Source organism: Strix aluco, chromosome 1, assembly GCF_031877795.1.
Source record: "Strix aluco isolate bStrAlu1 chromosome 1, bStrAlu1.hap1, whole genome shotgun sequence".
Classification (NCBI taxonomy): Eukaryota; Metazoa; Chordata; class Aves; order Strigiformes; family Strigidae; genus Strix; species Strix aluco.
The window spans coordinates 136,305,993-136,333,277 of record NC_133931.1 but is presented as its reverse complement, the minus strand read 5'-3'; the positions used below and the strand labels follow the sequence as shown (position 1 = coordinate 136,333,277).

Genomic DNA, 27,285 nt, shown 5'->3' with positions numbered 1-27,285 from the left:
TCAGAACGAGGGACAAGAGCGGGACAGGCACTTTCTCTCCGGCAGCGCCGAGCGGGAGAGTCGGCGGAGGGGGGACGGCCGGCACCCGATCCCCCCCAAGCCTCGGCGGGAATGGTTCACCCCGCGGCCGGGCGGGGCTGCGGGCGGAAGCGGCTGTGAGGGGCGGGACGGGGGTGGGGGCGGCCTCGCGCAGGGAGGGGGCGCGTGGGGGGTGCTGCCGGGCCCGGGCCGGGCTGTTGCCGCTACCGGGTTGAGCTCGCCCCGCCGGGCGGCACCGTCCCGAGCCCGCCTTACCGGTGGGAGGCCGCGATGGCTCCCCCTAGGAGAGGCGACCTGAGCCCGGAGGAGAAGGACTTGCTGGGAGTGATCGCCACAGGTGAGCCCGGCCCGGGTCTCGCCCCTCCGCGGCGGCGGGCGGTAGTGCTGCCCCGGCGGGCCTGGGCCTGGCCCCGGCGCCTTTCACCGCCTCGTCGCGGGCTGGCGGGGCTGGGCGGTGCCGCGCCCTCCCCTCCCCTCCCCTGTGCTGCTAGCGCGGGCCGGGCCGCGCCGTGCGGCAGCTCCGGCGGGCGCCCCGTCGCCCCGCCGGTTGTGCCGCGTTCGCACCCGCCGCCGGCGGCGTCAGTTACCGGCCGTGCTGCCGCCTCGCGCGGGCCGCGGGCTCCCCTCGGCTTCGGGCCCGCGGGGCTGCTCGGGGGCCGCGGTATGGGCCCGTCTGCCTCCGGCCCCGCCTCGGGACCCCACCCCTGCTCCCCGCCCGGGACAGCGAGCGGCCGTTCCCCCGGAAGCGGGAGCCCGCTCCTCTCCCACGCTGGCCAGGCGAGGGGCGGGCCGGGGCGTCCCGGGGGGCCGCCTGCCAGGCGCGGAGGGGTGCGCGTCCCTGGGCACTTGGGGCTGGGGAAGCCCAGCTGCGAGGGTCTGACTCCGCCAAGGAAAGCTGACGTTGTTCTCATATGTATTCATATCACTAATGTACGTTAACATTTATCTAATTAGTAATGTACATAACTTTATCTAATGTCTTGTATCAATGTGCTCTGCAAAAAAATGTTTTCTTTGACATAATCTAGTTCTTCAGCCTGTCACAGCTCTGCCTATGCTGTTGCCAGACCAGGATGTCCTTGCAGACAGGATGCTCTTAAATTAACAGAACATGAGCTTGTCCAGAGTATTGTGCACGTCTTATCCCTCACACTGTTTTAATTAACACCTTTGTTGGTGACATGGGCAGTGGAACTGAGTGCACCCTCAGCAAGTTTGCTGACAACACCAAGCTGTGTGGTGTGGTCGACACGCTGGAGGGAAGGGATGTGCCATCCAGAGGGACCTGGACAGGCTGGAGAGGTGGGCCCGTGTGAACCTCATGAAGTTCAACAAGGCCAAGTGCAAGGTCCTGCACATGGGTTGGGGCAATCCCCAATATCAATACAAACTAGGTGATGATTGGATTGAGAGCAGCCCTGTGGAGAAAGACTTGGGGGTATTAGCAGATGGAAAACTGACTGTGAGCCAGCAGTGGGTGTTCACAGTCCAGAAAGCCAACCATATCCTGGGCTGCATCAAAAAAGGCATGGCCAGCAGGCTGAAGGAGGTGATTCTCCATCTCTACTCCACTCTCATGAGGCCCCACCTGGAGTCCTGTGTTCAGCTCTGGGTCCCCCAGCATAAGAAGGACATGGACCTGCTTGAGCAGGTCCAGAGGAGGCCACAAAGATGATCAGGGGGCTGGAGCACCTCCCTTAGGAGGACAGGCTGAGAGAGTTGGGGTTGTTCAGTCTGGAGAAGAGAAGGCTCCAGGGAGACCTTCTAGCAGCTTTCCAGTACTTAAAGGGGGCCTACAGGAAAGATGGGGAGGGACTCTTTATCAGGGAGTGTAGTGATAGGATGAGCGGCAATGGTTTTAAACTGAAAGAGGGTAGATTTAGATTAGATATAAGGAAGAAATTCTTCACTGTGAGGGGTGGTGAGACAGTGGAACAGTTTGCCCAGAGAAGCTGTGGCTGCCCCCTCCCTGGAAGTGTTCAAGGCCACATTGGACAGGGCTTTGAGCAACCTGGTCTAGTGGGAGGTGTCCCTGTGGTGCATATGCTTACTGCTCGGGGGCTTTCTGTCACACTTGTTTTAACAGTTGGGTTTCATGGTCCAGCAACATGAATTTCACAGCCCCATCTAAATAGTTATACTCCAAATGGTGTTTTGAAAATTTTGAACAATGTTTGTTACTTGGAGGTAAACTAAAAACACCTGACGTGCTCCATGCATGTCTATGTAATTTTGAAGCAATTTGAACCCAGAAAATTTTTTTTCGTAGTTTTGGGGCTTTACTCTCAATTATATTAAAATGTTTCTCTATGTCAGAGACACAAGCATAGGACAGTCAGCAGTGAATTTGTTGTGGATCCAGAATCAGTTTGATTGACTCACTTTAATCAGAGTTTCAGGCCTTCCTTCATCTTGCAGACCCTTCTATCTAACTTACCTGATGCTTATGATTAGGGTCATGGGATAATTGAGGTTGGAAAGGACCTCAGGAGGTCTCTAGATCAACATCCTGCTCAAAACAGGTCAGCTGTGAGGCCAAACAAGATTGCTCAGGGTTTTATCCTATCAGGCCTTGAAAACCTTTTAAGGATGGAGACAGCGCGGTGTCTCTGGGCAACCTGTTCTGCTGCCTTACTGGGCTCATAGTGAAAATGCTTTTTCTTATATCCAGTCTGAAGCTTCTTTTTCTTTCAACTTCTTCCTGTTGCCTCTTGGCCTCCTACCACATACCACTATGAACAGCCTGGCTCCAGCTTGAAGTTCTAGCCAGTTCTAGAAGTCTTGAGTTCCATCAGTTTAGTGTCTTGTTTGGAATTCCTTTGATGTTTTGTCATATGGAACTCTGAACTTGTAAATGCAACTTTGCTTTTCTTTATTTGCGTTAAAATTTACTTTGAAGATCACCACTTGAAGACTTGGTCTTTCTGATGTTTGTTCTTTTGCTGAGGTGTTCTTCTGAAAATTACTCCAGGTCCTAAGAAGCTTCTCACATCTTTAAAAAAATATATATGTGTGTATATAAATATATATAGTAGGCTAGTTGACAGTGCCCTGTCAGTCAGTGTATTTTACTGGGTCTTTATCAAGTGTGAGAGATGACTCAGGTGACTGGCTTTTTTCCCCCTAAAACAATTATTTTTTTAAAAAAATTGGTAAAGAAACTGTTTAGTATAGTTAAACCACACCAAAAACTTTATGAAAATAAATTATTTCTACTATTTGTAGTATTTTTTGAAAGAAAATGAGCCAAAACTGAAGTTGCAGGAGCTGCTTTGCTGAAAATTTTCTGGAAGAGCACCTCCTTGTGATACAGTGAAGATAAACACGAAGCCTGTCATGAAAGTGAGGAATGTAATGCTTATTTTTATTAAGCATATGACTGCCGAAAAAGCTTTGCTTGTGATTGAATCAGTGATCAGAAGTTTCTGTTAATTTGCAATAAATGTAATTCCCCAAACTTTGACTCTTCGGATGTTCATTTATTTCTATTTGTTTGAATGCCTGTTGAAGCTCCACTGACAATACTGAATAGTCCTTCAGTGGGCTTTAAATCAGGTTCTTAGATCTGTGGCTTAGCTGAGAGGATTCTTGTAGCAAATTGAAAAATACAAAAGTTATGGCCTATTTTTCCTTGCACAGATTTTTTTCAGACTTCAGTCTCCTTACGCATTTGGCTATTTTTAGAAATGTCAGTGATCAAGCTACTTCAGTGCTTGGTCCTTTCCACCACTATTCTGTCACCAAACACAAATTCCTTCCACTTTTGTGAATCTGGGAGGTGCAATGTTACAAATGTCCAATTTAACTAGGAAAGGAGATGTGAGTAGATAATAAAACGTTTCATTCAGACCAGAAAAGTATTTGAAATGGGATAATTTCCTTTTGTGAGAATTTAGATAGCTCTTTTAGGCATAAGGTGCTCCAAAAGAAGTCAAAGTGCAGAATGTGTTAACATGCTCAGTGTCACTATTCATTCAGAATTGTTCCGGTGCTGTTTATGAAGAGACATATTAGTGTCTTGTATATGTGTGTAGATCAGTTACTTCACAAAAAATGAATGTTTACTTCTAGTGCATGCTCTCAGACTACTCTTGTGGTTGTAGTGTGACTTCTTGGCTTTTAGCTTCTAGAACAGAACACTGTTCATTCCTAAGCCTCTTTGCTAAGTGGGATTGATTTATTGGTGGTTAATCTATATCCCAAGTGGTTAATCTACAAAGATTTTGATTCTAATCAGGAATGGAACCGACCTTTTTCCTCCTGATTCTCAATTTATTCCCTTTCTCACCCCTGTTTCTCTCTCTTTGTGTCTTTTTTTTTTTTTTTTTTTTTTTACTTAAAGGAAACACCGAGGAGGCTGGAAGGCTACTGGGCAGCAAGAATGTCCGTGTCAATTGCTTGGATGAGGTACAGCGAAACTGTACAAGCATTATGCTGGTTTAGCAAGGAAAATACTGGGTCTGAAGGCCTTCTTGTTGTTAAATAACATTGCTATACAGACTCCTGGAAATCAGAGTTATTCTGAAGATATTTCCAGCCTGCAGCTGAATAATGAACATTTGAAGAGCTCTTACTTTTTTTTTTTTAAGAAAGTTTAATGTTACTTAAAGTATGACACTGTTTGTATTTTCTCTCAAGTTTCAGCATGACCTTTGGTGTCTGTAAGGTAAGAGGTACACTGCAGCAAGACACGTGGGGGTGCTTCCTGGCTTCTTGTCACCTCCACCAAACCATAGTCCCTCTGCTTAGATAGCAGCAGACAGTGTGGATAAAGAATACCTGTCCCCATCTCGTGCTTGCATCTCATTACCCAAAGCCGTATCTTTGCAGAACCGTAAACATACTGGGAAAATGAGTGACTAGGTCAGAAGTGGAAAACACACGTGTCTTTTGCAGAGGCAGGTGTGATAGATATGTGCAAGATAAAATCCTTAAGTGCTACCTGAAGATGGAAGGAAGTTTGTGGAGAAAGGAAGCTTGTGTGACGTTCATATGTTTCCTCTTCTTTTTTTGCAATGTTTTTCTGAAGTGCGCAACATTAATATGAAGTGTAACGTGGAAGCAAAATTGTAATTGCCCACCATACATGTTAGATCAATGTGTAATTTCTTCATTTAAATGTCAGTTTGTGTGTTTTCCCAAATTTGTCATTTCATAGGATCACTGGTAAATTCAGGCTAGAAGGGACCTCAGAAAGTCTCTAGTTTGGCATCCCACTCAAAGCAGCTTCAGCTCCGAGGTCAGATGAGGTTGCTCTGAGCTTTATCCTGTCTGGCCTTGTGAACCTCCAAGGATGGAGACTGCACAGTATTTCTGGGCAACTTGTTCCACTGCCTTACTGTGCTTATGGTGAAAATGTTTTTCCCCTATGTCTGAACCTCTGCTTCAACTTGGGCTCATTGAATCTTGCCCTTCTGCCACCAGAACCGAAGAGTTTGGCTCCATCATCTCAGTGATCTTCCTGTAGGCACTGGCAGGCTGCTGTAGGGTCCCACCAAAGCCATCTCTTCTCCAGGCTGAACAGGCCCAGTTCCTGCAGCCTCTATTCACCCCACAAGTGCTGAAGTTCCCACCATGTCTTGGTGGTACTCCACTGAACTTGCTGCAGTTTATCCATGTCTTTGTTGTTCTGAAAGGCCCAAAATTGGACAGGTAGATGAGGTCTCATGAATGCTAAATGGAGGAAAATTATCACTTCATCTACTGGTTATCTTTGTGGAATATTGTTCGCCTTTTTTGTGCTGCCAACAGATCCATTTTCTGATTATTCTTAAATACAGTTAAATATTTAAACCTTAATTTCTAATGTATGAATTTCAACACACTTCTGACAAGCTAGTCAAACTAAGCTTTACAGCAAACTTCAGGAACCCAAGATACAATGTAAGTTTGTTTGTAAGTGTGCTTTATTGTGTGGACTTTAAAAGCTTTTCTCTCAGCTTAATTGCTGAACGACTGCACCCTTGATGCAGTATTAGTGCAACATGCAGAATTACTGTTGAGAGGATATGGTTTATTAATAGAAACCATAACTGAGTTATGCCTCAGGCTGTTGTTAAAGAATAAATAGTTTTAACAATACTTGCCTGATGCTCACATCTGACTAAATACACCCGAGGCACATAAAACTAAGTTCATGCACTGGACTTCTTGCAGTCTCCTTTTTATCCCCAGGAGTGGTGTGTAATGATGCATATTGAACAGGAAAGGGTTCAGATTTGTTTAGAATTCTTAATCTATCAGTCATCTCACATCAACTTTTAGAACTTTTCTATTATAAACTACTTTCCCTCTAATGTGTTATTCCAATATCTATACATAAATAGAGCGTGAGAAACCCCAGTTAAACATTAGCTTCATCTGTTATTCAACGCTGCCACAACTGGAGTCTGCTTTGAATGCATCAGGTCTTACGTTTTTCCTCTGCTGCCTTAGCTGTTTATCCTGAAATTCACATTATTACTCATATTACTACTGTTACTTACTTTGTTGATGTTAAGAAATGAGGAAACAGCCCTGAAAATTGAAAATGCTTAGATATTGAAATGGGAGCACAATTCACTTGGGAACTAAGAACTCATTTCCTTCCTTAAAGTCCTTTTTACATGAGAGAATCCACAGAGTGAGCACAGGTTTAACGTAATTCTCTCTTCTATTTGTGGTACAACAAACATGCAGTCACAATTTAATAATTTCCACAGGCTGGAGAATCCACAGCATCCAGAAGCAGGCTGTTATATATTGCACTTCCTGATTTTAAAAAATAAACACTTAAGATGACCCTTTAATTTTTGGTTTTACCATATATTCTAACTGCTTAGATCTGCTTTCTTCTAGATTAAAAACTACTGACAATAAGCAATCTTTCCTCCACGTACCTTTAGACAAGGACCAAGTCACATTTTAACATCTTCTAAATGCACTGACTTTTTAAAATATCTTGCCTAAAGTTATGTTTCTTCAGCAACTGAGCTATAATCGTGACTCTTTTCCAAATCCTTTCCAGTTGTTTCAGCTTCTTCCTTCAAAAATGCTAGGCATGAGCTGGACACAGTATTTCAGCATTGCTTCTGCTGTTGTTACACGTATTTAAAAAATAAAAAATTGCTCCTCTAAGTCTATTTGCTTTTCCTGCCTATGTGCCAGGACTCACTCACCCTTCACCTCCTACTGTCTGCAGTGTTCCATTGGGAGTAATAGGTCACTTGAAAGCAGAGTAAGACCCCTTTATTCAAATTAGTTTCACAGATGCCCATCTTCCAGAAGGTTGTAGATATCCAGTAGATACGGTCCTGTTTTTTCCCAGCATCCTTTCTGACCAGTTTTGTTGTTGTTGTTTCTTTGAGGATTTAGGTAGTTGAAGAAAGGGGAAAGGTATTTAGGCTTAATCATTGTCTTTATGAAAGCAAAGAAATGCACAGCTCTTCCACAAACCTTGTCATTAATACTTTGACTCTGGAAACTTTAAAATTTAAGGGGCGCTTAAGCTCAGGTATCCCAAAATATCAGGACAAATAGATGGGCAATGGAAACGGATGCAAAATAAACACAAATTATTTCATTGAAATGCACGCTGCCTCAGGAATTTTATTTCCCCTGTGAGTACAGAGCTTCTAAATAGTGTTGTGACTTCATGTTGGCAATTTGCTGACTTTAACTCCATCCCTTGGCAGGGTGTGGCCAAGTTCTTTCAGATTATTAAGGAAAGGCAGTTTAGAGGAAGCATGTGGCTTTTCTAGCTGGAAATTTCCTCCAGTTGTGTTGGTAGTTAAGGTTGCAAAGGAGTGCTGTAGTACTACAATCCCGTATTTTCTGCAGATCAAGCAGAGAGGCTTGACCTGAAAAGCCTTCACAGTTTTTCTGTATTTAAAATATCTTTAAGGTCATTCATGGTGGTCTTATATACAGAATTATCATTTGTCATTAGCAGCATTACTTTTTTCCTCTAGTTTGGTAATTCAGCTGTTCACTTCTGTAATAAAATACATCTTTTAGAAACAGTCCACTTGTATATGCTAATTACAGAACTGATTACTTTCTGGGAATTACAGCAGCAGCCTGCTCATTAGTGTATGAGGTATATGTAGCTTTACTCATGCTGATTATGTTCTGTGAAGGGTTCTTCAGTTAATCTATTTTGCTATTCCAGCATGAACTTCCTATGCTAGCAGAAAGTGCCCAGATCCTTGGCCTTTATTGAGGAAAAGGAGTTCAGTCTTTTGATGTTTTTTACATAGTATTTCAAAATACACAACCCAAAGAAAACTCAGCATCTATTAAGAATTATCTGGTTTCAATTCAGGTCGCTGACTGATGTAGACTTTAACTTTTCGTCACTGCAGATGAACAGAAAGATCATCAGAGGAAACTAATGTGTTACATATGTGGAACCAACGGCGCAGTAGGATGACTGTAAAGGAGGAGAACTATAGCTATGATCAACACTGAACAATATTTCATATTCTAATTAGTTCATAATTAGCTATAGCTAAAATTATTTGTGCATGTATCTGTTGACTACCTTCCAAATCCTGCTTGTAATAAGTTTAAGATAGGTAAGGGCAATCTTATTCAAAAGTTTTAAGGGTGAAATTTCTAAAGGCTTTCATCCAATGAAAATTCAATTCATGTATTTCTAGACTAGCAGCATTCAGTATGATTTCTGTTAAAAGTCAGAGACTTTTTTGCAATCCAATTCCAGATACCTATCTGAACCACTCCTAATGAGTTGGTCTGATTTCAGGAGTGCTCTTCCTTTTTATTTAGTGGAATTTATTTTGAAGACATACATCAACTAGTATTTCTGTGTTCCTTGTGGCACCTGCTCTTTTTGCATCATTTGATTCCTTTTCAGTAACTTCCCAAATATTGTCTCAAATAAAAACCAAACATACAGTCTATGTTTGTAATTTTCTGAATAAATAGAATTGGTATAGTTGCCTGAATATAAAGAATAAAATGAGGCATTCTTTCCATCTTAATGTGGGGCTCAGTTTTTCATTGCAAAATGAGCTGGGAAAGGGAGACGTGGATGCTTTAACATTGTCAGCATACAAGTGTCTACAGCAGTTTTTCAGCTAGGGTTTTCACAGCCCTTTCCCTTTCCTGCTATATTTAGGTAGCTAGTATTCACACATTCAATGTCACCGCGTACCCTAATACCTGCTGAGAGAGCTGCTCCAGTGCAATCCAGCCTACATGTGCCATATCTTGGCCAAGTTTCCACGGTTGAGAAGAAGGGTGAAGTGAGCATGAGAAGTGTAAAACACTGGGAATGTTGGGACCACTTGGACTCCTCTTTTCTCTTGAGGAACACAAGTCTATGTGGCTACTTCAGTAGTGAATCATCAGCGTGTTATCCACAATACAGTGGCTTTTAAAAATATACATGCATCATGTCTGTGTTCTTACACAGTCAGCACGAGTGTTTAAACATGACCTAGTCAGTTTTTCTGCCAAATATGCATAGCTCACTGGGATGCGAGATGGTCTGTGTATTTGTTTGTTCCAACTCTTGTTCCCTGGCCACCCCCCACTGCCCAATTCCTCTGGTCAACGAAGGTTGAGAAACAGTGTTGCTGAAAACTTCTCCCTTAGTTTCTAGAACGCAGAAGGCTGCTTTTCCAGTTTATTAACTTTATAAATGTTTTTATTCATCCTGTGGACGCACACCTCTCCCTGGTGCTGAAGAGAGGTAGACTGACCTGCTTGCTTCTTCCCCCACTTCTGGTAGTGGAGTCCAACCCCTCCCTGGTTCTGGTACTTATCTGCCCCTCCTGCCTCCCCATGCGACCTTTTCTTCCCTTGTTAGCCAATTCAGCCCACTGACCCTGTAGTTGTTTTTTTTTCTTCAATTGGCTTTCCCACCATGGCAGCATTAGGTCAACATAACCCTTGGAATCCCATCACTCAGTCTGCTTCTGGTATATTTTGAGCATCAGGAACTGGGCGGGTCAGTGTGTAATGGCTGGGCTGGCTGTGCCATGAGGCATAGCCCCGTTGTGCCATGGAGTCCTTGGTGGTTGATGAGCAGAAGAACCTGGTCAGGGGAGGTGCCAAGCAATTTCTAGAGGCACTGCAAACTCTATTCCCCTTGTACAGTCAGACATACAAGGAATACTTAGAGCCCTGCAGAAGATGGGAGATGTTAATTTTTCTCCCTGTAACCCATGTAACATCCCTGTAAAGTAAACAAGAAACTGGGAAAGATTCATTTTTGTCCTAAGGAATGACGTTAAAAGACTGGGGTTTTGGTCAGAAGAATGTTACATAGTAGCTGCTAGAAAATGGATTCTTCATCCTGTGTTCCGTACTGGAACAACAAATAATTTGTTTCATCTGTATGTTTAATAAACTGTCTGCTAGTATGGTCTTTTACGTATGTTGTATTGTCAATCCAAATGTCAACTGTCAGAAAACAGACTGTTGCTGAACCTGTCTTTGAGAAGAGTGTTTGCAGTCACTTCAGTTTCTGCACAGGAACATAATACAGGATACCAAGCTTTTGCAGATAAACTTGTGTCTAGCCTGTCCCTTTTTTTTTTTTTTTGCTGTGAATGTGAAAGCCTGATATTAGTGTGACTTTAAATCCAATTTTCAAATGACTGCCCACATGTTTTGTGCTTGATATGTTTTTTTGATCCACATCACAGCCTGACACTTTCAAAATTTAATCAAAGGCTTTTAAATAAATTTTCCCAGGAGGAGGGGATGACAAGAAAAAAACCAAAAAACCCCACCAACCCTTTCCTCTGTCCTATAACCTTTAGACAGATTTTTCTTAACTGAAACAACTGGCATTCAAGATATAACCAAACTTAGTCATTCTTTTCTTAAAGTTCCTTCTCCAGTCAAAAACCTTACCATGTTCATATCCCCTTACAGCATACTTTTCTGCACTGCTAAAGGAGGCAAATCTATACTATGGCTCCAGACTGGGATTGGCCCATAAAAATTGCTGTCAACGTAACATAACATAACGTAACGTAACATAACATAACATCATAACAAAAACATAACATATTTGATATATTAGAAGAGAAAGCCTTCACTTAACCTTTATAGGAACACAAATGAAACGTAGCAGAAGTAATCACAAACTTGTTTCATGTTTGTGAAGTCATCTCTTCAGGTCTTTTGTTTCTTTAATGGCAGTTTATATTGCAGCTTACCAAAATATTTTGGGCTACTAAAATATAATGCATCAAGCAATCATTTTTTATTGTTTTCAGTTAGGATGGGGAATAATGAAAATGTAATACTTAAAAATTGTTATTATAATTTTAACTTTCCCAATTTCCCTCACCTTTAGAAAAGTTATATTGATATATGTAACTCAGTTGGGTTTTATTCTGTCATAAATTGAAACAAGAAATATATTAAGGCTCAAACTGACAAATCATTATTTCAGAGTATCACATTTCCATGCATTGACACAGATGCAGTAACGGTGTACATGAGTGGATTCATGCACACAGCCTTAACCTGCAAAAAAAGGAAGAAAATGCCATTTTTATTTCCTTCAGGGACAAACTGCCTTGTATTCAGTGCTGGAGAATGTTCTTGGGCAACTGCTATGTCTTGGCTGCTAACATGAATCCTGACTTGATGTTAAGTGAAAATAAACAGCATATTGGAAAAACTGTATCAAATTCTAAAACTGGAATGTCATGCAGTTTTCTCATACAGAAATGTGCTTCTCCCTGCCCTTTGAGAGGGTGAGAGCCTGCACTAACAATTCACCCTAGTTCTGAAAATTTCCCCTAGGGTTTGCCCAGTTTGCATTTATAATTACACCAGTACAAATCTAATAAAAACGCAGTGCCTCCCTTGCTGAAGCTAAATCCTTTTTGCACTGGTGCAGTTTATCAAAAGGCAAGGCTTGAGACTGTGTGGTTGTTAAAATCTGCTTAGAGCTGTGTATCTTTACAAGGGCTTTCAGAGCTCTGGCTGATGTAAGATCAGAGACACAAGACCAAAATGGGACAGAGGAGGATAGCACAATTACCAGTAATCATGACTGAAAATGAGCAGGATGTGTTTCAGAAACTACAAATCTTTGTAATGCCAAAAAGAACAAGAGCCTATTCCTAATTTTCTTGTTGCTTTTCATGTAATGAAGAGGAGACAAGAAAGAACTCCGGAACCTTACAAATTTTCTAAAACAAGCTTTCCTCTAGCAGAAGCATTAGTTGTCCTTAACACTAATGTCTTATACAAAAGACCAATCACAAATTGGTGATAAATGCTTTTCATTTATTCAGCTGGTGTGTTTTCAAATATACAACACAGCATACTCAGAAAAGTGACATGGAAATGGAAAATCTACTGCATGACGGTTACTATATTTTTTCATTATGATTTTGTGAGCTTTTTTGTTATTGCTAACTTAAATATTATGTGAGGCTTTAGTAGTTATACTGAATATGTATGTACAAGTAAAAATCGTCAGTGGTATGAAGATCAAGAGATACAACTAATTCTTTTTTGTATGCTACTTCCTTCCTCTTTCTTCTGTTAGCATGGCATGACCCCTCTAATGCATGCAGCGTACAAAGGGAAAGTAGACATGTGCAGGTTGCTCTTGCGACATGGAGCTGATGTTAACTGCAATGAACATGAGCACGGATATACTGCCTTGATGTTTGCTGGACTTTCAGGTAACTTCTTACTAAACTTGGATCACTGATTTTTATGACATTGATGGGTACAATTTGTCATAAATTAAAGGAAAATGTTGACATATTTTTATTATTATTCATGTGAACCATGCAAATATGTCAAGACCAGGAGTATCACCAGGACACTGGAATAGGAGAGCTGCTGTTCAGGCTGGGATCTTTTGAGGCATATAGTCTATCTCTACTACTGTTTGTTACAAATCTCAAAATTCAGTCTCCTGTGACAGTTTTCCTGTGCAGTGGGATACACTCTGTTTAATTATACTATGTATACTATAATATTACACTGGAAAAGATACTGCACCAAACTGCCTTTTTTAGGCTACAAACCAGTAGCTTCTAGTAATATTTGAGGCTTGTCAGTATTTTTCAAATTTTGCCTTTCTCCTGCATTATTTTTGCAATTATCTTGTGGGCTTTCAAAAATGTATTTAATAAGTTTTAAAAACATGTTTTCTCCCATCAATTTTCCCTCTCCTCTTACATTATCTTTTTTTCATGGGAGTGGTTATAGCTGTGTGTATCTTCTCCTGTCTCAGGTGTTGGTTTGCAGCTTTCCTCTTGCTATTCTTTTTCCCTGATGAAAGGAATAATTATTTCCTTGAGTCAGAAAAAGACACTACATAAAAAACTTTGTTCTTTCTGGGAAAAAGATTAGATTTGGGAATATTAGGTTATTTTAAGTATCTTCTTTACTAGGCCACTTATATCTTCCCAAAAAGGAGATTCTAGGGAAGTAAGATTTCTTAGCAGGTAGAGTTTAAACTCTGCCTTCTTTCATCATAAAAAGAAGAAAGGCATATGTGTATATATGAACCTTAACTGGATCATCAGATTGGTTTTCTGATAAAACTTTGGTAAAAAGATTTGGGAAATTCCAGCATTCTGTGGCATTGAGCAATATCAGAGCTGCAGCAGATAGATGGGAACAAACTCTTAGAAGTTGTTAAATGACTGCAGCCTTATGGAAAATGCTGGATTTTACCATTTTTCACAACTGGGTTTGAATGCTTCCGAATGTTGACTTCAAGGTCTGTTACCTGTGAGTGCAAAAGGTACATGAGCACTACTGACTTAATGCCTTTTAAGTCAGAAACTTCCCATCCACCACCCCCTTCATATTCACTTTTTTGTACTTAACATATGCAGAATAACTGATAAAATAAGAATACCTTTGAAAGCAGAATCAGCACAAGTGGTGACAAGTGTCCTTATTAGTCTCTGAAGGGCACCAATTAAGTCATCTAATCTTCCCATCAAATTTTAGCTTCATTTTACTTGGTGTTTAGCCCAGTCTGAACACCCAGTTCCCGCTGTGGAGAAAGGAACAATCTGTTCTCTTTGCTCCTGCTACATAATAGTACCGGATTTGTTTTTCTTCTTAGAATAGCAAATGTTGTAGTTGAACTGTCAAACTAGATTAGTAGAACTTGCTTCTATACTGCTATGCAGAGGGACCAAGCTCTAGCACAGTTATATGTGTATGACTCCCATAAGCTCCGCAGGGAGCTGAATGTGCATTACAGAGAGCAGAGTTATACTCTGCTTAAATGTAGTTTTTAGTTTGATTTGACCCTCTGGAACCATAAATAAGAAGGCAGCACTGTGCCTTTCTCTTAATCCATTCTTAAAATAATGACATTAAGAACATTCATTTCCCTCAGTGTTACTCCTGATCTTTAAGAAATTCACTCCTTGTTTTTCTACACGCATAAAGAATTACAAGTTCTGGTTTGTTCTCTCTCATTCTCCATATCTTCCCCCCAAATTCAGGAAACAAAGAAATCACTTGGATGATGTTAGAGGCTGGAGCAGAGACTGATGTTGTCAACTCTGTGGGAAGGACAGCAGCTCAGATGGCTGCTTTTGTAGGTAAGGTGAAAGTCTATTATCATTTCCTAAATTCCTAAAGAAGTAAAATGTTAGATTCTGATGCTTTTTATTGGTGAAACATTATTTAATGACCTGATCTGAACTGATGCAGTTGTTCTGCCTTTTTTCCATATCTCATCCTGTATCAGTCAATTTGTGTTCTATTCCCATGCTTTGTTTCATAAAAGCACAAGTGATATCTGTAAAAATAGATGCTGCTGTTCTTTAGGTGTGCAAGTTTTTGCAATGTTATCACTTTTCAAATAGTAATAGGAGGCTGGTAACATCTGAAGTGCAGGTAGGTGTTTCTGCGGTAGGAAGCACGTGACTGAAGCTTCCTTTGTGGGAAGGAACGACCATAGCATTAGGAGTCAGGAACTCTCATCGGAGCTTTCCCACGAGCATGCTGTGTGCTAGTGGCTGAGTCACCTCCTGCCCTTCTCCATCTGCATTTGGGAGAGGGAGAAGTCTCAGAACCTGTTCTGAGGTGGGTCAACACTTACTGACCTGAGCTTGACTAGAACAAGATGAAAAATTTGTCACTCCAGTATGCTGTGAGATCCTGGGCAAAACATGGAACCAGGCTGTTTTCTGTTGTTACATTGTTTCTTCTTGTCTTTTTTTTCTAAACCTTTTTCACTTCTTTGCCCATCTTGACAGTGCTGGGAGATTCCTGAATTAACATTCCCACATATAGCACTTTTTCTCTATTTTTAGCAAGGACGTGTGATAAAATACTACCAGAAAAAGTGGAGTCATTTTAATGACTCAGTTATTGGTGTCCAGATGACCTTCCCAACAACCAAAAATGAGGACCTGTATTTTCATTTCAACACAACCTTCCCATATTGTTTAAATGTCTGAGAACTCCCTTGCAAGTCCATTAGGTGTTCTGGATTCAAGAGCCCACCTTGCCATTTAGATTTACTTCCTTGAATAGTGAGTTGGTGTGGTTTCAGTTTGAATCATATCTCATTCTGGTCTTGTAAAGAGGAAAAGATTGACATTGCTCACTTGAGATTCAAGCAGCAAAACTTTTAACGATTCACTTAATACGTCAGAGAAGTCCACTCCCATTAATGATACTTTGGATTTGGAGAGTCTTTTCCAATGTGATGCTGAATTGAGTTATTAGTGAATAAGGAATGTTATCTCCAACATCATTTTGGTGAATTCTTGTTAAAGTCTCATCATGTCACCAAGATAGAATAAATATTTTCAGGCATACTGAGATACGCTACTCTGTAAAAGTCTGAACATTGGAATCCATTCCTGTTCTTTTTTATTCTCTGTCCAATCAACATTAATTCATCTGTCTGTGTGTGGGAAGTGAAGATACTTCTTACCCTGTCATTTGTCTTACGCTGTGTTCTATTAGCTTAGAACAATCTCTTCTAAAACAGTGGAAGGTTTTAAGTGCTGGAATTTGGTTGGCTGTGTCTTCTTCCACTGATTAATAGGATTAGTGCCAAGATAAATCAGTCAATGTAAAGAATGTAGTCCTGAACTAGAGAAGCTAAATTTTACTTTCCCTTTAGCCAAGTAATCCATCATGTTGTCAGATGTAGAAAACAAGAAGGGGGTGTAACTTCGCTCACCTTGTTACTTTCATCACAGTCCTTTTTTCTTGGTAAATTTTAAGCATGTTCTGTTCTTATAACTTCTCCCACTTTAGGTTAGTACACTGCTATCTGTTTCAGGTCTGAAAACTTACAAGTCTCAATGCAAATGTCACTAATTTTTGAAAGTACAAAGTGCAAAGAATTTCTCTTGAAAAATTTTAACACCAGTTTGAGGCTACTAGTATAATCTAACTTTGTGAACAAATACATGTTCTCTTAGTTTTGCCTTACCAGGGAGGAAGGATGTGGGAAGGGGACAGGGTTCTCAAAATGAAATTTCATGAAGTCATTCCCTGTTGGGAGTCAGTAAGTTACACTTGCTGAACATAAAAGTTACACACAAAAGAATGGCAGGAGTTGTCTGTTATCAGTGTGAAGCAGATCATGTTAAGCTCTTGTGTGGGTAATTCTCACCTGTATTGCTTATATTAGATTTGGTTTTAGGTCTTCTTTTTTCTGGTTATTATTTAATTTAATTGGTGATTTTTTTTCTTATGTGCCTTTAGGTCAACATGACTGTGTGACCATCATCAACAACTTCTTCCCGCGTGAAAGGCTGGACTACTATACTAAACCACAAGGCTTAGATAAAGAACCAAAACTGCCAGTAAAATTAGCTGGGCCTCTGCATAAAATTATTACTACTACTAACATGCATCCTGTTAAGGTGGAGTAATATGTAAATTGTATGTTGTTGTAAGTTGTGTGTTGTTGACACATGTTTCTTTATATCAGGAAGCATTCAGCTCTTCTGAGAGTCCAACTGAGATCAAAAGCATTATCCACTAATTCAGATGCTTCTGAAAATGAGAAAGAATCAGGCTCAACATTTAGACATGACTAAAAAATGAAGCTCTTCCAGTGTTTATATACACCAGAATCTCGAAGTAACACCTTTAAGTGGAGAGATTCTCATTTGTTTACATCAATAACCATAAATAGCTTTCTGTTTTGGCTTTCTCTTTTTGCTAGCCCCACTTGAAGTGGAAACATAAAACCATTTCCTATCTTAACAAAATCTCATTGTTTTCTCAATGCTTGTCTCAGCATGTATCTTCCTACCTTCATCATAGTTCACCATAGTAACGTCTACTGCTGCTGCTGTTTCTGAAAGTATGTGCAAGAGACATTTATTTTCACTTCCCAGTATATTTGCTGAAAATAATATCTTTTATGGTTTGCTGTTCCAGTGTAGTTCAGATAAATTAATACACCTAAATTCAAAGGCAAGTTCCTTGGGCTTGCCATTCAAAGTCAGTAATTTGTCAACAGTTGCCAGCCAGGTATCTGCAGTACGTACAAACAGTGATACACCAGTGGCAGCTAATTTAGTGAGTAGAGTATACGGTTGCCTCTTAAAATGGTTAGTTCAGTGCTTTACTGAAGTACTCCAAGATTATGTGAGGTTGATGTGTTCTGTGAAACTGCTTAAATCATACAAGTCCAGTTTATTTTAGGTGTTCAAAAGGAAAGAGATTTTAGGACAGTGTATGGTAGTTTCTGTAACTCTTTCTTTTGATTCTTCAGGTTCTTATTCTGAAAAAAAATCCTTATTATTTTTATTACCAGTCCTAATTTTAAATGTTTCTTGTATGGGAACTGTGAATTACAGTATACTAAATAATAATACTAAATAATTACTGAAAAAAGAAGAGGAAGACTGTATAAGATGGAAGTAGAGGAGTATTAGAAACACCACTGAAATTTAGCTATAATGAACTGTATAACCTTTAATGTTAATGCACAAGTTTAAAAATATTAGTTCCTAATTGGATTACATCTTCTTCAATCTTTCTCATAGATTGTGTTGCTGGTAAAAGAGAACCCTCTGTTGGCCGAAGTAGAAGCACTGCAGAAATGTTATAGGGTTCTGGATCTAATTTGTGAGAAATGTATGAAGCAGAAAGATATGAATGAAGTACTTGCTATGAAAATGCACTACATCAGTTGCATCTTCCAGAAATGTATTACATTTTTAAAAGAGCGAGAGGATAAACTAGATGGATTTATCAAAAGGTATGTATTTCTACAGAGAGGTCTGAAGGCATATGTATGAATATCATACATATCAGATATCAGAAAAAGACAACTGTAATAATAGATTGGATTGTCTTGGATAAAGGCTATGCCAAGTAAATTTTGAAATAATCCCAGCTGCAGCCACTTTAGGGTGACACTGACTCCTTTTTTCCTGTCTGAAGTGGCATTGTCCTTTTCTAGGGTACAAAAGAAACATTCCTGCAGTTTCAGCTCCCTGCTGGAACTGGTTAGATCTTGGCAGTCACACAGACGCTGTGAAGCAGCAGAGAGCAACATGTGGTGGAGAAAAGGGGAGTGATAGGCTTGAAAAAAAGAATTTCTCAGTGTCCGATATGGATCATCTGGGAACATTTCTCCTGTTATTTTGCTCTCCAGCAGTCATACAGGGTGAGATATTTTTTCAAAAACAGTTAAGCAACTGAGAACTGCAAATCCCACTGGCTCTGGATAAGACTTGGACTCTTGAATCACTTAGACAGATCCTCAGAACCCACTCAGAGTCACAAAACTGGCTGCCTGATCTTAAGTATCAAAGTGTCGTGGCTTTTAGAAGGATCACATTCCCCATAGACCTCTGTGGATTGCTACGTGATGCTGAAAATAAATGATGAAGTCATCTTTCACATAATGAAATCAAATAGTTTATCAGTGATCCATATAAAAAAGTAGCAGCCATCCAGATAATTATAGAGGCATCAGGACTACAGCACATTATTAAACGTAAGTAAAGCAGAATTTTTATTTTAAAGTATTGTGCGTTCTTCTGTGTTTATTTTTACAATACTCATTTTTAAACACAACAAAGCACTTTTGCTGCTTTAGTCAGATGTAGATACTAGTCTACCTGTACATGATTATTTTTCTCTGTGTGGTTGAATTAGTAAGTAGTGGTTTCAGAGCACACATTTAGTTATTTTATATTGCATAATGATCGTGCATTACAATAAAAATAATTTCATTTGCATTTTAAACACTTTTATGTATGAAGTTGCCAAATTCTTTTGAATTATAATTGTTCTCTATAATTTGAAAGAGGACAGAGTACAGCATGCTGTGGATTTGTTCTTGAACATTTACTATGTGAATTTCTTATTTGACTTCATTTTTTAAAAATTTAGTCTCTTGAAAGGGAGAGATAAAGATGGTTTCCCTGTATATCAAGAGAAGCTAATTCGAGAAAGTATCCGAAAGTTTCCTTACTGTGAAGCTACATTGCTCCAGCAGCTCGTGAGAAGTATTGCTCCTGTTGAAATAGTAAGTTTTTCCTATCAAGAAAATATGCTAAGCAACTTGCATAGTAAAATCAGTTTAAACTAAGCCATCTTTCTGTTCCTCAGCTTCTACAATGTATTATACTAAGCAAAGGTTTTTGATGCCCCTGAACTCTCTGGCAAACTGGAATTTTATTTTACATATTGCAGGAAAATGCTCTAAAATACTTCAACTAGTAGTTTTTTTCCATGCCCAGAATGAATGCCTAAATGCCTCAGCTTTTAAAGAAACCTGAAACAATTTGTTTCTTGTCTCAGAGCTTTCTTTTCCTTTTCTGGGATGTCTAGTCAGTTTTTCTTTGCCAATTCGCTTTTACAATTTGTAGATTCAGACACAGATGAAACTCATTTTGCACTCTTTTTTCACAATGTCTAAATTCAACTTAAGATCAAACCATTTCCTAGATTTAATACATTCTTTATTTCTAGTGTACACAAAAAGTTGGTAATATATGATGGTAGAAAAAGAAGAAACATTCTGTGAAGCTCCTTTTATCACAGAGAGAGGCAAGATGATGCAATGCAGAGCAAAATGTATATCTGAATTAGGAAATCAAAATTACAAGTAAAAAAATCTAACTTCAGTTTTCCTCATATGCCTTTGCTAACACACTCTTCATTATAGTACTGTCAATTACTTCATAATAAATCTTACACAAGAGTTTCTATTCTTTTTTAAGAATGCTCTTTCTGTTCTCTGAGAGCTAGATGTTCTATGCACTGGGGAAGTGGAACAATTTTGTGACGTGTTTGGATTATGCTGAGTGAATTAAAAATAGCCTCCATCTTAAGTAGCTTCAAGTCTACTAAAATGTCCTGAGGCTTAATGCAATCCCTACTGTTTGCCTAAGCCAAAAAAATAAACACAGTGTGAAAACATAAGCCATCATGATGCATTAAGATGTGCTTTAGAGTAAACATGTTCTTTCCTGTCCCTTTTTTCTTCTAAGACCTTGCAGTCTTTTCTGCCTTTAAAGAAATACAGTTGGTTACATTGGATTTCTGTCCATTATGCAGAACTAGAAAGGAGGAGATGCTATAAATTTTTATTTGTCTGGAAGCCTTTGACATGCACAATTACTTGGATTCAACCTGGGCACCTCAGCATTGTCGTATTAGTTATGATGGTGCATATTCCATGGTAGTCTAATGGTTTAAGGATTTACTTAGAGCTGAATCAATTTGGCATTTTTTTCCTCTAATATTTACATCATTGTCCAAAAGAATAGTCTTAATTTATGGTTGCCAGTAAAATAGACTAAATCTTACTGCTTGTACTGCATGGGAAAGGTACTGCAAATAATATCTAAATAATAATATGCAAATAATTGTTTTGAAGATTTTGAGTTCTGACCATTTGGTCTGTAGCATCTGAGTACGCTGAGCACAATAGTATATCAGTGACAAGTAAAATATCTTTCTGTGTGCCAGCACAGAAACTAATCTGCAAAAACCCGCTGCGTATGATCTACAAGCGGGTGACAGTGTGTGAAGAACACTGAGTTCATTAGTAGTATTAGTAATAATTTACAGAGTAAAAAAATGGTAATTTTTATCCTCCCTTCTACAGAAGCTAAGGACTAAGTTGACTTTATAAACAAAAATTTATCTAACCGTATAAATGTTAAGTTGTGCATGTTAGTTGAAGTTCTATGATTTAGTTTTACGTTCTTGCTGCTATGGCATCTTCAGTGAGACTGCAACTGGCTGGCTGGAAGCTTGCATTGCTTGGTTTGTTTTTCTCTTGCGTGTCCCTCTTCATTATGTGTTTTTTCTAATCTCATTACCACCTCTTGTCCTACCTTTCAGGGTTCTGATCCTACAGCTTTTTCTGTACTTACACAAGCTATTACTGGCCAAGTGGGTTTTGTGGATGCTGAATTCTGTACAACTTGTGGAGGAAAGGGAGCAGACAAAAGATGTTCAGTATGTAAAATGGTAAGAATCCATAAACAGTGATAATAAATCACAAAAACTAGTGCCACTGAGGATTTTGAATGCTTCACTATTTACTCCATGAACTTAGGAGGAATGGTATGTGTGCCTACACTGAAAATGTGCAAGCTGTCTACTTCTGGGAGAGATGCCTGAAATTCACAAGTACCTGGATTTCCAAGTGTGTATGTTTAACAATAAAGAAAGAGTAAAATTTCTGTATGTTCAGAGTTAACAAACTCTTCTTTATAGATTTTTATATAGGTTAAAATCACTCCGTATGACCTTACAGATTGCTTAAAAATACCTTTAAGTACTATACATAGAGAGAGATTTAACTTGGTAGACTAAGAAACGGAAGAATATTGTATATTTTTTAGTACGTGAAGATGAATTGATAGCTCTGGTAACTTTCAGGTGATGTACTGCGACCAGAACTGTCAGAAAATACACTGGTTTACCCACAAAAAAGTCTGCAAGACCCTGAAGGAAATTCATGAGAAACAAGAACTAGAAGCTGCCAAAGAAAAAAGGAAACAAGAAGAAAGAAAGCAAAAGAAAGGTTAGGATCTATAGTTTGCTTGCTGAAACTAATGCTGCATTAACTGCACCACAAGGAACAATAGTAATGGGTCTCAAAATCTGTAACAGCTGAGGTTGAAAGAAAAATCTTTGTTGTAACAGCAAACCTGCATTTGTTGGAATTTCAAGTCTTTCAATTTACAAATGCTGTGTACTTTCTAAAATGTGGTTTTCAATGCTAGACTCACACAGGTTTTTACAGCTAAAGCATTCTGTATACACTGCACTCTTTCAAAATCCAAATCTGTAATCAAAATCATGCAGGAGTTTCATGCCACTCTTTCGTTAGAGGTGTTAGGACAAGTTGGATAATAAGAAAGCAGCCCTCTCCTTCCAGTTGCAAAGGTTAATGTAGATGTTAACTCTCCTGTAATACTTTCTTCTTCATAATCACAGTATCAAGTTAATTGTGCTGTGTATTTTGCACCTGAAGGAAGAGTTAGTCTTTAAACTGTTAATGATGTTTTTCTCCCTTCAATAAGCAAATAATTAATACATGATAACAGAAAAAACACTGTATCACCTCTCCCCTGCAAGTACTCTGATACAATGTTTCTGTAAGTGAAATAGTTGGAAAACTGGTGGTGAAATCTCTTCCACAATTTATTAGATTCCCCTTTCCTTCTTTTAAGCATTGTAGAAGTGCACTGGATCAATCACACTTGTCTTATAATGGTAGTATTCTTCACTTCAGCTGGACTCTAAAGACTATAGGAGGATATAAATTAGTAATAAATTAGTAATTATTGAAGTTTTCAACAGCTTCCTGTGATGATCCTGTTACAACAAGAGTTGCTGTTGCATGGGATCAAGATGGCTGTGGAAGTTGGAGGCAAGGATACTAGAAATCCCTGAATATATTGCATACCAGTACAGCAAAACATAATGAGCTGTGAGCAGTGTGATGCCTCACGCTGGTGACAAACACACACTTGCAGGTTCATATTAACTGAGCAAGTCAGTGGCCAGGTGCTCTCCCCTTTGGAGGGAGAGACAGGGTCTTGGTGGATGGCTCTTCTCCCTCCCTTCCTAAAAAGGGAAGCTAACATTTTTTGACATGTTACTACTGCACTATCTACCTGTTCATCTTCATTAACTTCTTCAGATACGTGGCCAACACACTACAGACCTTACCAGCGTATGCATTGTGAGCAAGGCAGTGAATTCATCCTAGCTTCAAGCCACCTTGTGAATGGTGGTGTATCAAAGCTCTTCATATCAACCACAGTTTTATTTCAAAAAAGTAGTAATACCCCTTACAAATCCTATACATCGGGAGGGGAAAAAAAGGGAAAAAAAAATCCTATAGCTGCAACTACAAGGAAACCCACAAGTTTGAGTTTCCACTGTACAAGGGCAAGTCTGTGCTTCAGCCTGTGCTTAAGGCAGTTAGCTCCATAGCTACATGAGACCTGGGCAGGGCCTTGGCAGTGTTGTGGCTAGCTGTGACAGTGGTTTTAGCTGGCTGTCAAACATAACAGAGAAGAAGAAACCAAGATTAACTACTTCTGAAGGTGCCTGGGCCCCCAGTTAGGCTTTCCCCTCTTTCTTTTCAGACTGCTGGCACACAACCCCTACTTAGCAGAATCAGGGCAGAAAGTTATTTAACAATTTTTTTCTCTAAAAACATTGCTTGAAAAGTACAGGTGCAGTAGCTGATTCCTTTCCTTGCAGTCAGATTATAAATTTCAGGATGACTCACTTCAACCAAAGTGCATTGTGGTCAGCTGTTCATTAGCAAATAATTTCTTCAGTCTGTCATATGCAAAAATGATTCCTATGTAATTCCTCTTCTTTTTTTTTTTTTTTTAAAGCAGAACAAAACCCACCTGTACTCTATGTTTAACCAGCCTGCAGCCATTCTTTGAAAAGCTAACTGTAAGAAGTGTCAATAAAGCATGTTTGAATTGAAGGTTAAAATAACTGTAGTGTCCTACTCTGCTCCTCTACATATTAAAAAGAAGTATGGCAAAATGGAAGATAAATTAATGAGACCTTTGTGTAGGGTTAGTTTCAGAGTAACATTACACCAACTGAGGCAGATCTCTAGTGTCTTAGGTCTTTTTTGAAAAACCTTGGTTAAATTAATCACTTTTGTAATTGACACAGTTTCCTAGTGTTTATTATTCTTCAATAATAAAAATGTTTGCTTGCAGATGGGTTTGATGTTTACTTATGATGCGATTTCTCTTTCATTTAGATGAAGTGCAACTAGTAGAGGGTAGTTCTACAAGTGAAGAACAGTCAGATCCTGGTCCAGATGCCACCAAAGAAGTGGATCCAAATCATGCTACTGACCAAATGGAAGAACCTGAATTTACCAAAGAGATGGAGGCACTAGCCCTGCACCCTGAAAGTGAGACTGGCATAGCTGACATTGCTCGTCAAAAAATTCAAGATTCTGAGGAGTAAGAAGAGGGTAGGAAGGGACTAAGAGTTCTGGCTACATCCCTGTACCTCAAGAGTCCTAAAGAATTTTTTATGCTGACCATGTCTTGAGTTCTTACAGCATGGCTTATGCAAGACTCCCTTTGAAAGACAGCATGAGTCTGTTCATCATGAGATGAAATACTGGCTAATTTTGTCTAGAAATACTTCAGGTTCTGTTGTAGATTGTCAAAATAGGTATTTACTCTCTGATAAGAACTAGAGTGGCATAGATCCATCTGTATGTATACCAACAGTAAGCATAGTAAAAATCTATGAGTATCTGTGGTTAACCAACCACTTAGTGAAAAATAAAAAGCATTTGATTTGGATTATTCATGTTTTCAGAACCTAAAATTTATGCTAATTGTAATTTAAATATTTTTTCTGCAAGTACACAGAACTGTAGTTAACAACATTGGGAAGCCAACTGTTAAATTGCTTTTTTACACTACTTTATGAAGCTTTATCTGAAGGAATCCAGTAGCAGTTAAGTTTCTGAAGATACTCATCTGAATTCTCAACTTTTCATGACATTACTGTAAATATTTTTAACTAGTGAGTGCACAATAGTGTCTATTTTGTGGCAATTTTATTAAATGATACTGCTGTCTCAAGCTGACTGTGAAATGTGTGTTTCAACAGAATTATTTCACTATTGGTTTGGTCAAAAATATTCCAGGTTTATCAAAGGCTAATGAAGGGAAAACCAGAATGACTTAAAATATCTTGACTGACCAGAATAATGGTTTCCAAATCTCAGTGTTCAGGTAAAGATGCCTTAGAGCACACTGGGATGTTGCTTATGAATCATTTCATAAACATGAAAGATGCTTAATATTGTTCATGCTGAACCTGGTCACAGTGAATCAGATGGGAAAAGTCATGTGTGCATTGATACAATTGGAATTTTGTTTAGGCTTTCAATTAAATACCATATCTAGAAAATAGCTTCCCTTAACTATGCTGTTTTCACTCAGATTTATGACTGTGTCTCTTGAAATGAATGGGAATGCCACAACCAAAAATATCCTTTGCTGCATAAGGATGGCAAAAGTTGAGATTCTCTAATTGTTGGATGAGTAACATGTTTTTGAACATGGCAATATCCTTCAACTTAGAGGAATAAGGACCAGCCTCAAAACAGAGGAAAAAGGAAATGCTATTAATTTTTTACTATTTAATATATTGAAAGTTTTTGGTTTAATATTCTGGAAACTGTAAGAGTGAGGATACATAAATGCACCTGTGCAGGGAATGTACCTGTGTTTTAATTTCAAGGATTAGTAAATTGTGAGGAATAAAGGGAAGTTTTTTAAAAGAAGGGAGCTGTGTGGCAATTCTGTCTACTGCATCTGTTAATGCCTGTTGGGACATATGGTGCCATTCTTATTTGACCTGCATGGGCCTCCTCTAGCTGGGCTGTGCAAGTTTAATTTCATGACAACTTGCATGCAAGAGGTGCATGCCTGGAGCTTCGGTATGAAGTCCTGATGTGGTTCACTGTCCACTCTTGGATCTGGGAATGTGGAAGTACTGCTGGTTCCCTGTTCTACACGTAGCATTTGGGGCTCACGGGGATGTGTTGCTCTTTCTCTGAAAGGTTTCTCTGAAAATTATTTAGGGCAAATGATTCAGGAATTTTAGAAGTGGGGTAAAATCCACAGCACAAATCCTGCTCTCATTCTCCCAGCCAACGCTTTTTCTTGGTAAAGAAGAAAAGCCCAAGCAATAGGAGAAAGTATGAACATTGGAAATGGGTGTGAAGTGTGGGATCGTGGACAGAGATTGCATTTGTTCTCATTCTAACTTGAAAAGGCAGAGGCTGCCACACTTTCCTCTCTTTGCCAAGAGTCTTGGAGGAGAGGAATTGGAACCCAAGTTTGGGTCCTGGTGTGCACCAGCGCTCCAGAGCTACCTCTTGCCCTCCTCAGCTTGAGCTGGTGACAGCTCTCCTGTTGTAAGATCATGGTTGATAGGTCCTCCATAAACCTGGGGTAACGACTAGCTCTTGCATAATCATGAACCGGAGAAAACATCTTGTGACATGTAACAAGTAACTTAAAGTAGAATGAAAATTCATACGCAATTTACTGATTCCTTAAGCAAGGTTTTAAGTGACAAGACAGCTGTGGAGTGCAAGGCCAACAGACACACTCTGTCACCTTCAAGGGGGTGTGATTCAAAAGGCTTTTCTGCCCTCCACTAGGAAAGACGGAATTCTCATTTCTTCTCCAGCTGTTTTGCTAGATACTGGAAGACAGCAGCAGTGAATCTGTCTAGCCTGCTTCATCGCAGTTCTTCCTCCCCAGTTCACTTTTAGGCTAAGTGGTTTTTAATATCAACTATCTCTTCACCCTGGGAAATCTGCATTAATATATAAGCTGAAAATATCTGAGCATATCTTCTAGTGAACTAAACGTTGCATGTTCAAATCACAGTAGATTTTTGCTGCAGGTAGATTTTCAGGGTTTTTCTTCATCTAAAGGGAATTCTCAGCAAAACTTGAAATTATCATTGTAATTTGAGTATTTCTTCATATATAAATAGCTAACATTATTGCTTTTCCACTTATGGCTCTAAAACAGACTCAAACCTTTTGACAAAGCTCAAATGGATGATTGTATGGAAAGCATTGCCTTTTAAGTAAGGTGGGCATGTTGGCAGTCAGTGATTCTACTGACCTGTGGCTTGTTGGACAGCACCCAGCATCTACAAGCCACAAAGGTGAACAGGTAGCAAACATTATAATGAAGAGCTTCTGGATGCCATGGCAGTTTATTTTGTTTAATCTATATATTCCTGGGACACTTGTGT

General features: G+C 39.5%; 1 protein-coding gene and 1 long non-coding RNA gene across 2 annotated transcripts; both read left to right on the top strand.

Moving 5' to 3' along the window:
- The first annotated feature begins 179 nt into the window (after positions 1-179).
- Positions 180-25,098, top strand: ANKMY2 (ankyrin repeat and MYND domain containing 2). Its single transcript, XM_074836741.1, has 10 exons — positions 180-376; positions 4,382-4,446; positions 12,560-12,698; positions 14,493-14,591; positions 16,720-16,880; positions 18,015-18,229; positions 19,372-19,507; positions 21,334-21,462; positions 21,877-22,021; positions 24,242-25,098. The coding sequence occupies exons 1-10, from the start codon at positions 310-312 to the stop codon at positions 24,451-24,453; spliced, it is 1,368 nt and encodes a 455-aa protein (XP_074692842.1). The 5' UTR covers positions 180-309; the 3' UTR covers positions 24,454-25,098.
- LOC141928468 (uncharacterized) lies at positions 4,453-9,020 on the top strand. The gene is made up of 2 exons (XR_012624770.1): positions 4,453-4,705; positions 8,382-9,020. It is a non-coding gene; the product is annotated as an uncharacterized LOC141928468 (long non-coding RNA).
- Positions 25,099-27,285: the final 2,187 nt, after the last annotated feature.